Consider the following 11,405-nt stretch of genomic DNA (forward strand, 5'->3'; position numbering starts at 1 on the left):
ATATTTATTGTCTCAGAATGTGGGTGCTGTGAAGCCTTTTGAGACGTTAACTGCCATATAAACACATTTGACTTGACTGGTCTAATTGTAATTTGTAAAACAGCAACATTAGAGCCATGTTAAAGGAGCACAGTGAGAATGGCCAGAGTGATCCAACCATAATCCAGTGACCCCCGGATGATCATATTGAAGACACGTGTCAGCGGAAGACATTAAGAGCTACAGAGAAACAGAAGAGTGCAGTTAGAGTGAGCAGAAGAGATGGGATATGCCTTTAACAACAGCGCGAGATCTCCAACTGATTGTCGTCTTCATCCCAAGCACTTAGAAACCAGCCAGCCATGGGAAAAGCACTCACTGCACATGTGGTCAAACCGTCCTTGACTTGTCTCCACATGTTGTTCCTGCTGTACCTCTGGACTTTGGCTTTATTTTACGATCGCTTTGGCTCCGTCTCACTTTTAAATGCTTATTACTGCTAATGTACAGATCGCTGAATAAATACAACACTCCTAATTACTTCACTACCTCTGCATACCTCAAATATGTGAAATCTGAGTTTTAGAGTGAAATTGTTTAGTGTTGAGTGCCAAAATAAAACCATGCATAAAGGATGTATCATGTCAGCAGCATTTTATAACGGTGTAATTATGCAGGGACAGATTTCATACAGGGTAAAATAACTACAACTCTAGATTGACACGAAAACAACCTACAAACAGCAAAATAACAGTGAAGAAAACAGACGTTTCTTTTTGCAGTTAGCTACAAAACCACTTTATTGAAAAAGCAGATTATGTCATCTACGGTTAAATGATACGTCCCGATTTTTAATACATTAAATAACTTTAGACTTTTCATGTTTAGATAAATAGATCTAGTTTCCTTTTTTATGAACCATCTAGGTAATCAAAACACTTCAGAGATACAAAAGATGTGTGACAGATGTGCTTGTTGGAACTACCAGTAGGAGAAGAAGAAGTCTTCTCTTTGCAAGTGATTATTTTGACAGAAAAATAAAATACAAAACTAGCCTCTTTATGTACAGGGTAACTAGCTGTGTGCTATGCAATAGAAACTCAAGTAGTACTTTTTAAAAGGGTGAATTAATTCTCTTTAAAGGGGATACACTCTGATCTTGTTAAGTTTGTCATGGGGGTTGATAATGTGCAGACAAGTAAACAAAAAAAAGAAAAGAAAAAGAGCCTCATTCTTCAAGTATAGCACACATTACTTGACCAGAACCCTCACACAAAATTGAGGTTAATCAAATGACACTGGGAATGTCTCACATACGCAGTCCTTTTCGTTTCTGCTTTTACAAAATATACAACACTAATCATTATTACATGGAATGAATCTCATTACATCGGGTTACATTAGAAAGCACTTTCTGCTTGTGGTGACCCCTACCTTCAGTCACTGTTTTTGACACATTCAGTAGTATTTATTCAGACCTGCTTGTACAGTAATGCAGTATGACGAACAACCAGTGTTTTGCATATAATGCTTGGCGATTGTTTTACTGCGGGAATACCAGATTGGTGGAGTTTGCTACGGTCATAGGATGACATATCAGCAACTGGAACACACCGCCAACATGGTGCTGGACAGATGTTCAAACACACACCAAGAATTAGACACAAACATCTGGAGGGAGGTATAACGCAGTCCTCACTCACAGAGAGAGCAGGTCATTGTGTTGGTTGCTGCGCTGCCCTGCAAACACAGTGATGTGCATGTGCCATGGCCCTGCCACTAGTACACACACACACACACACACACAATGCTGATATTTGAAATAAGCACACATAGTTGGTGTTTATGTACCTCAGATTTTTGCTCGGCGCAAGGGTGACGCAAAGTTTCCTCAATCCCCCCCAAAAAACAACTTGATGACTTGGGACTATTTTTTCCTGCACTACCACAGCTCAGAGTTTCAAGTGTTTTTGTTTTACACACACACACACACACACACACAGGCACACAACCAGCAAGGGAAACATGGGGCGAACTCCCGAAAAACGTGGGTGGGACCAGCAGCTCCGGGTGTTCAGAGACGTCCTCCCACAACACAACAGCAGACTGCACGGCAAACCAGAGCGAGACACACAAACATACTTGTTCTGTCTTAAGGCATGCGGTTCCTCACAGTAACACACTGCACTCTCGGTGCTCATATGACAATAAACAGTGTCTGGAAAGCTTTCCAGGAAACAGTGTCGAGCAAAAGGAATTTGCAAATAAACCATTCAATTAGTTGTATTCCTCTTTGAGTACCAGATGGGCCACATGCAGACAGTGATAGGTGTCAGAACACTTTAAATATAAGTTTATGATTGATGAAATTAGTTTTAGTCCAGATCTTTATCCCTCTGATGAGGCACATGTTTTCTATTTGTCCGAAAGCTACTAGCACTTTCTGTTATATTTTGAACATACAGATGTTTAGCCGGATCTTTTCCATTCAGAGTTCCTAAATGGATTTTCATAGTTTGCGTTTTCTCTGTCCTGAGCTGGCATTTGGTTTCTACGATGACCGCTGAGTTTCTTAGTGTTGCATCACAGGGCCCTAAATCTCAGCATTTAAAGACCCATTTATAGCTAAACGCTCAGATTTTAGGATTAGGTTTAAATCTTAATCCTAGCGCTCAGTGTGAGAACTTGGCAAAATAGTGGCACCCTTGACAGAAGGTCTGAAAAGTCTAAAGGTCCATATAAGGTCCATAAATGCATTTTCACATTTTGTGGGAATTAGGTAGAAGAAGAATACATGGCATTACATAGAACTTCAATTACTGCTTCATTTACAGCCATGAGAGTGCTGGCATCAAATGTAATACAAACATACAGGGTGATCAAGATCTATAACAATGATTTTTCAATTCACTTGTACTTTTTAGTAACTTATATTCACAATGAATGCAATGTTTAACCTGAGCTTTAACCAAAGACGGTGACATTTAAGGTATGCAGAAATGTCTGACTATTACAGCTCTCTACAGTCAGTAGAAAGAGGGGATATGCAAAGTTTAAAAGGAATACATTTGTAGCCAAAAACCTGATTTAGGAACAACAAATTTGGTACTCAAAGTGGAAATAAATAATTGAAGGCGAATACTGTTTGATCCTACAAAGCCAGTGGATCTGTGACCCAGTGACAGACATGAAGAGGCTCCGTGTCCTGGAGGAGAAATGATACAACAGACACAGAATCTCCAGAGGCTTCAGACTGCGTTTCACCTCTGAATCTATCGCGAGTGCAGCAATGAAAAAAAAGAAAGAAAGGAGAATCTACATCTATGATCTTGTGTGGAAAACAGTTGCAAAATATATATTCATATATAAAAGACATTCTATGTGCATCTACAATTTTCTTTTTCCGTCACAATATAATCATTAATTAAGACACTGCTTGTGAATCTCTCCAGGTCTTGTCTAAGACTTCTAAGTGGAATGTCAGTCGGTTCTTTCTTGTGGCGCTACGGTGCATCTGTTATTTCGGGCTGCTGCAGGTTGACGAGCGATGAGCTAATCGTTTTTTTTCTCACAGCCCTGTCTCGTGATGCCGGGTGTGCTTTGCATAGCCTTTAGCAGGACTCCATTTCAGTGTTAGAAGCTGCACGGAGAGAGCCCGCTCTGAAGGCACAGCATGCCCCCCCCGGGAACTGTCCCGTCCAGCCAGCACCGGGAATGTAGTCGTTCGCTCCCCCGGCCTCCCTGACGCCGACGTCAATGGAGTTCTCAGTCGTGACAGCGCTGCAGAATTCACGGCGGTGACCCGCTTCAGTCAGAGCGCAGGAATGGAAAACATGGAAAGGAAGAGAGGGGGAAAGCATGGAGAGAGACGAGTTTGCGTCCTCTCCTCCGGTCCAAAACAACCCCTCTCTTTGATGAATGCGTTGGGGTCAGGCTGTGTGACGTCAACGGGGGCCTCTGGGTGAGCCGCAGCGTTTGCTTTCAGGGTTAGGCACCCAAGGGGAAGGGGGAGGGGGAGGAAAGGACCGCAGATGGAGGAGGAGGGGGACCCCCTTTTTTTTCTCCCCTCCCCAGCCCCGTCATGTGACAGCAGGGCTTGTGGTGGGAGCTGGTGGGAGTTAGTCCACGGCCTGGCCGTCCAGTTGAGGACAGGGGCGGTAGCTCGGATGGCCACACAGAGACTTCCCTGGAGCTGCTGGAGGGGGGTGCGGGCCCTTTCTTTCCCCGCTGCTGGTGTCTCGGATCACCTGGGAGGCAGGGCTACGGTTGCTGCCCACCCTCCTCCCCCTCACAGCTCGGTGACATGGAGGGGGTAGCTGGGGGGCAGGTGGGCAGGGACCTGCGACTGGAGACGGTGGATGTGGCAGCCGTGGCAGAGCAGGTGGCCTTCCAGTGGATAACAGCGGTGGCCCTCCTCGTCGTTTAGCTGGAGACCACAGTCCTAAGAGAGCGGCGTAAAGACACGAAGAAACATGATCAACACCAAGACGACAATCAACTGAATGTGTGTGTGCTTTGTTGATGCAAAATCTATTCAAGGGAATAAATTTGTATTTTGGAAAACATGCTTATAGTTGGATGAGATTGATAACTGTCATATCTCTCCCAGCTGTTTCTCTCCGTTTACAGTCTTTGTGCTGAGCTTACCTGCCAGAGAGCGAGGGAATTAACATTCATACCGAAACACTGAACAATTCCTTTAAGCTTACGTCTGCTGAGTTGCCGCATTTACCGTCGTCACAATAGGCGAGTTTTTACAAGATTGCTGTAACCGCTGAGAGTGAGTTGTTGGGTCTTGGTAGTGGAGGACCGAGTGATGCATCGACAGCGTGACTTCAGTCATGCGGCTGTTTTACTGGACCGTAGCATGAGAGGGTGCTGAGCCCGAAGGCAAAGCTCTGATTCAAGTAGTTCCCTTCAGACTTATTCAGATTCTCCTCCCATGCGTGTGCCGTCTTGTGTATTTGCCTTTGCTTATTTCCTTTTAATGTCTGTGTTGGCACACATGTTTAGGAACACAGCAGGTTCCATACATTTATGAATGAATACACTGAACATTGAACCTGTGGGGGGCATTCTGTACACATCAGACAGGAATGATTGTTTGAGCCTGAGCATGCCGGAGAGAGTTACATAATCTTACCCTCAACCCTTCTGCTGCTATCAAGACTCTGGATAAGCAGCTGAAAATTCATGTATTATAAATGAGTTGAACGCGTGTGGGAATCAGTATTGCTGTGGCTTCCTTGAAAAATATTTGTTTTTGGAGGCACCTCCGGTGTTACAGAATCTGAAAATCTTTTCTTTCCAATAGGTAATAAATGTACAATCTCCAGGATGATTCAGCTCTGGACTTTGCCCTTCCTCTGTCCACGAGTCCCCCTCTGAATCATTACCCGCTGCTTACATAACGATCGGATCGAAGCGGGGACGGCAGCCAGTCAGAGACATCTGCCTCATCCGTCCTTCTGAATTCAGTATTTACAGATCAGAAAGAAATGCTGAATCAAATTCGCTTGTTTCACTAAATCATTCTGTCACACTGCAAACTGCAAACCATCTGACAGAGTTCAGACTGGGATGACTGGGATGACTGGGATTTCACAAGTCTGGCTTGAGCAACAAGTCCCCAGCTGAGTTCAAGGGCTTTGGAATGTGCTTCATCAATGAGTCACAATGTTAAGCTGGAAGCTTGGGTTGGTATCCGTCTGTGTGGGTTTTTTTTCAGTGTGTGTCTCTCATTCATTCAGAGCGACTGCAGCGGTGATTCATGCTCGCCGCCATAAAACGTGTCTGGAGTCTGGTCTCATCCCACGATTGTTACCCAGGTTCATTGTGTCTGTGGGCCAGAGTGGATGCGAACGTGAATGCGTCCATGCACCATCAGGTGTGTGTGGCTCAACAGTGTGAACTGTGTGTGTAAATGTATTCTGCGTCTTTCACAACAGCCTGAACATGTTGAATCACACACAGTGCTGCTCGAATCACATGCATGGTCGACTGCTCTTACTCATACCCCGTGCGTGACTGTGTCTGTGTGTGTGTGTGTGTGTGTGTGTGTGTGTGTGAGGACAGAGTGCAGGCAGGAGGAGCATCTCACCTCACAGTGGTAACACTCCACATGATAGTCCTTGTCCATAGAAACGACCCGGATGGTTTCCTCGGAGCCCTGCGGGGACAAACACACAGTCAGACTCTCGTGTCTCATTAAAGTGATGGTCAGATAACCAGCAGGTCTCAGGTTTGACCTCTGCAGCGCCAGCATGTGTCTTTGTAGACAGTGTTGGTCATGTGGTCAGTATATTACTTAGAGATGACAAACCCAACAGATATGCAAGATATGTTCAAACTCCCTTACCTGGGCTGGGAGGATGGGCTGGTTGCAGGAGGCACACTTGGGAGCAAACACCCTGTCATGGAAGAGATAACAACAGTTACAGACTTGAAAATGTCTCCAGTCTCTGTGTAGTGCAAATCTTCATTGTCTACAATTGTTTTTCTGCTTGACACAAAAAGGGAAAACTAGCACGGTTCTCATTTTCCCTGACGGATTTAGTGTTTCCCATTGATCACCCACAGTCTGGGTAGACCCGCCACGGTTTCATAATGTACTCAGAATATCTTTACACTTCTCAACGGGTGGGGTTTGCACAGTCCGCCTGTGGTATTCAACTCAGCGGGTCAGGGACGGCCGCTCGGTGTGGAAGGATCCCCTTTTGGGACCTCTGCTAGTCCTTGCCGCAACTGGCTCTAGATGGGCTTGAAAAGGCTCAGGGTGAAGTTGGCCTGCAGCTCCTTGAGCTTTACGGCACACCTCGCTGCTTCCGTGGCTGTGGACTTAAGTGTTTGCTGCCTGTGCGATGTTGGCAACGCACACGACCGGTCTCGAAACATGGACCCCGTCTTGTTTACCATGCTTTACCATTCACATCCATACAAGCAATGTGTTTATTGTTAAATAAATTATTAAATTAAATATTTAAGCATAAAGTTCTCCATAGAACAAAGTGCACAAACATCGTGCAGCCATCATGGTAATCATACATTTTGTGACTGCTATTTCACAATTTTCCCTTTTGTGCTTGTTTGCAAATCTCAGGCGATATTCTGTGATGCAGTTATCTCATTTTGTCAGCGTGCAGAGCGGAGAGCTGTTCTCCTTACGTGTGGTAGTCTTTGACACAGTAGATGTTGTTCTCAACGTCCACGGTGAAAGGCACTCCATCTAGACCCTCTTTACACACCACGCAGCGGAAACAGCCAGGATGGTAGGCCTTGCCCAGAGCCTGGAGGATCTAGACACACACACACACACACACACACACACACACGCAGGAGATAACGGTAAGACTTGGTAGTGAGGCCAAGTAACACACGATGGGCTGCCATCACAGATATTTCTTAACCCAGCGGGGCTTTGTGTAGCAAATAAGGCCCAAGATTGTGAGAGACTGAAAATGTAAAAGTTTCATCTACCAAGTTGAGATTTTATGTCTGCACCATACCGTAGTAACTTTGCTGGGGAAATGTAAATCATTATACATCTGCTCACTCTTTCATGCTTTACGTGCTCTGTTAGATAAAGCTCCTACCATCTCCATGATGAGGTGACCACACACGAAACACTTCTCGGCCGTCTGCTGGAAGCCAGAGTACTGAAAGACAAGACACAGGGCGTATTATCTTCAGCGGTACATTTTAGAGGATTTTCTGTTGGCCATGCAATCGGTCGGACTGCTTCACACCTGATGCATGCACTTGTTTCAGTCCAGGACCCATCTATAGAGGGTGCTGCTGCGCTCTTTAAGAGAACATGAAAAGGATTTCTATTCAGAATCCTTTTGTCTCTCAGCTGACATGTTCGCCAGATAGCTGTGACCGGTGGCGTCTCACCGAATGGGTTTTTGTTATCTTCCTTTTACTGCTGTTTTTCCTCAAGGCCCTCCATTATATTCATACAGTTAAATCCATCCACATTTGAGAATTGACATGTTTTTGTTGGCCAGTGAGCATCTCCACTGGAACAACTGGGTGTGAAGGGCCTTCTGCGTGTTAACAGGAAAACAAAATATCAGTAGCTCCTTTCCCTTAAACCCAGAGCACAGGAGGATAATGATGGAGACCATCTGCATCTCACAACCCCCTCAGGGTCATGACCTGATGACTCGGGGGAGTGGCTACCAGGTGAAGGTGGCGATGGGCAGGCTGCCCCCTGCCCTGACATCTCAACTCCAGATCTACCATCTGCCACGGCCTCCCTCCCACCCTCGAGACACCCCCGGGGGTGACGAGCCAGACTAGTCAAGTCTTAGCTGTATCGGGGGGGGGGGGGGGGAGATTAGCCTCAACTGACCTCCAGCATCAGTTCATCACTGACGGGCAGCGATTGTAAAGTGCAAGACAGGAATTTTAGTATTTCCCCAACAGATTAGCAAGTTAAACTCGAAGGGGAAGCTGCCTATAAACAGGAAGTACAGACAGCGTTGAGCGTGAGGTTGTTTGGATGATAAAGCGGTTTTCAACATTTATGTTACAGGAACCTTTTGTAAGCACCTTCCTCCATGTTTGCAATTCACTCCCTGTCTCATTTTATTGTCCTTGGTCTTAATAACAGCATCGCATACAGCTACAAAACGTAATGACCAGAAACTGGAGATCTTTGAGTCCATCTACATTAAACTTATTACAACGTTTCTCATTACAACGTTTCCGTGAAAGCAGGCTCCGTGTCTGCCCTGTTAACCAGAAGCAGATGGACCAGGAGCCTGAGAGCTACAGCTGTCGCCCTCCTCTCTTAATTGTAGGCGCTGAGGAGCAGCTCGTGGGGTAATTGAGCTCCTTGGGGAAATGTTGGGGAAATTAGTGTGAATTGGAGGGGTGGTGCCGAACTCCTAATTACAGCTGCCTTGTCCGTTTCCTCTGGAGATCTGCAGAAATGTAGCCTGAGATCCTAATCCCTCGCTCTCTGCTCCGCCCAGCAGGCTGTCAGCCCAACCATGAGGCCGTGACACGGTGCTACCAGCTGATCATCACAGAACACAATCAATAATCATGAACACACAGGTGAATTACCAGGAAATCCTCCTCACAGTAGACCTTCCCGTTGACGTTGTAGAAGGCTTTCCCTCGCAGCCTCCGTCCTGAAAACAAAGAAAAAACAGTGAAATCGACATATTGTGTTTAGCCAATGTGCTGTTGCAGATATACGGCTTAAAGGAGGTGGGAAAACCCTTTTATTCACTTTGGTTTGGGAATATTTTTTATAGTTTGGGCTGGAAAATCTTAATCCCACGCCATACAATTATAAAAAAACAGTTGGAGACTGAACTTTCCAAATTTTAACATGACAATGCCATAATGTACAAAGTCAGATCCATAAACTCCACTGGCCTGCACAGAGCCCAGACTTGACCCCATCTAACGCTGAATGAGAGCCAGTGCCCATCCTCACCAAATCCTAGTCACACCAGCATTTCAAAATCAGTGCTAACGTTTTGCTTTGCATTCAGCTTTGGTGAACTTTAAACTGTAGATTTGCTCCATTGACCAATAGCAAGCAGTCTTAACAGCGCTCAATTTTGGAGGGGATGGAGAGCGGGAGAGTCCAAAAAAGAAGAAGCTGTCGTAGCTGAATTAGCAGAATGTTGCAACCTCTTCTGTCAAAAATGAAACCGTTCCACAACAACAAAACAGAATTGACACTTATGAGACGGAAGTCAAAGGTAGAAATACTTTTTTTGAATAAACTCAGACAAACTTATTGTCTGTTAGCAGCCTAAGGCTAAGCTAACAAACTTTATTCACCTTAACTTTACCTACGCTTTCATCAACAACTTTTTACCGAACAAAATGGTGTACAATGTTGAAAAAAAAGCGCCCTGGGAGGTGTAAACTGAATAGATTATGTCAGACACAGCACTCCGAATGACATTTTGACTCTATTTCGGAGACCCTTTATACTGTATGCCTCTTCCTTCATCTCTCAACTTTACAACCTCAACAGAAGGTCAGTGTAGAGCAGATGGCCGGCCGAAGGTAATCGGCATCCTGCCTGTGCCTCCGTTTAATTACTTCGAGCATTGATCGTAACAGGATTCCATTCACAAGCCGTACACAATCAATACAGCAGACTGCTTTCAAAACCTCCCCCAAAAATCTGTCCTCCTCCCTTGCCTGCCATTGTGCGCCGTTCACAGACAGACCAACAATAGCAGGCTGGAGGGAGGATGTCCCTCACTTTGACAGACGCATCGAGCCGAAACGATTAATCGAATAGCACACTGAAATGTATCACTTTGATTAAAGGTGTTGGTCATTCATCAAGATGCAAGATGCTGCTACTATTGGCGGCTGGTTAGGCTGATGAAGCTACTTTGAAACATCACTTTTGTTGGTCTCAAATATCATGAATCCAATCAATAGTAGTCCTACACCTTGCAAACACGTCCGCAGAAACATGCCCACGCCACAGCGGGCCCAGGTTCAGCATACTGAGCTTCCAAGTTCCGAGTGTGAGGGCTGAATTCCTCTTAGTGAGTCTTCATTCATCAGAATCCAAGTCCGAATCCAACCTAAAAGGAAATTCTGCTGTGGGGCTGGCTTCTGCAGCCCCCTGCCATGCACCCCTCACAGCTCGCCCATTCAAATTCATTTAACAGCAGCGGTGTCTCTCTGGCAGCGCGATGACTTCACCCGAGCCTGGCAGACGAAGCGCACAGATCTCATAAATCTGCTGGATTAGTCAGATTTAATTGTCGTCCCGAGCCACCGCTGATTTTATGGGTGTCCCGGCATGGGAAAGACGTGCCCCCCCCCTTCTCTCTTTTTAACACTGAAAATTTATGCAATCGCTGTATTTCACACACAAACCCAGTGTCACAATGCTGGGACACGGCAATACATTAACACCCACATAAATGGCTGCAGCAGCCGAGGAATGCTGTCCACACAATAGGTGAGACTTTTAAGACTTTGAGACTGAGGAGCAATTAGCATTTTGGTAGGCAAAGAGAAAAGCGGGACAGAGGAAGAACTCCATGTGAAGCAACTCCTGAGAGACACTGTCTTCAAAGCCGAGACGTCGGGAGAGGCTAAACTTGCAGGAACAGTGAGATTACGGCGAACAGTGCAGCAGCGGGGGCTGCGAGATGTTGCTGTGTGCTCGTCTGTGGCCTCTGCTCTGGAGTTTTGGGGTCTGGAAGGTGAACACAAAGGCCCCAGCGCTGATGAGTGTGGAGCGCTGCTAGGGGAGCGGGCCGACTGAGCAAGCGGGGACATTCTTTCTGTCTGAGGTCACTAGCTGGTCCCATTCAACCCCCCACACCTCTCCAACACCCACTCTCTGCCCGCTTCCTCGCCGCCGAGCAAAGGAGGGGGGAGGGCTCGCTCGCTCTCTCTCTCTCTCTCTCTCTCTCTCTCTCTCTCTC

At 46.0% G+C, this 11,405-nt stretch overlaps 1 protein-coding gene across 1 annotated transcript in view; it reads right to left on the bottom strand.

Moving 5' to 3' along the window:
- Positions 1–763: 763 nt before the first annotated feature.
- wtip (WT1 interacting protein) overlaps positions 764–11,405 on the bottom strand; it is a 24,126-nt gene continuing 13,484 nt past the window's right edge. The window contains exons 3-8 of the mRNA XM_031846473.1: positions 9,052–9,119; positions 7,572–7,634; positions 7,144–7,274; positions 6,338–6,389; positions 6,080–6,148; positions 764–4,420 (exon numbers count right to left, since the gene is read on the bottom strand). Of these exons, the coding sequence (XP_031702333.1) occupies positions 4,268–4,420; positions 6,080–6,148; positions 6,338–6,389; positions 7,144–7,274; positions 7,572–7,634; positions 9,052–9,119 (536 nt within the window). The 3' untranslated portion in view covers positions 764–4,267. The remainder of the gene's footprint in view (positions 4,421–6,079; positions 6,149–6,337; positions 6,390–7,143; positions 7,275–7,571; positions 7,635–9,051; positions 9,120–11,405) is intronic.

This window comes from Anarrhichthys ocellatus, unplaced genomic scaffold (assembly GCF_004355925.1).
Source record: "Anarrhichthys ocellatus isolate YVR2014 unplaced genomic scaffold, GSC_Weel_1.0 scaffold6, whole genome shotgun sequence".
Lineage (NCBI taxonomy): Eukaryota > Metazoa > Chordata > Actinopteri > Perciformes > Anarhichadidae > Anarrhichthys > Anarrhichthys ocellatus.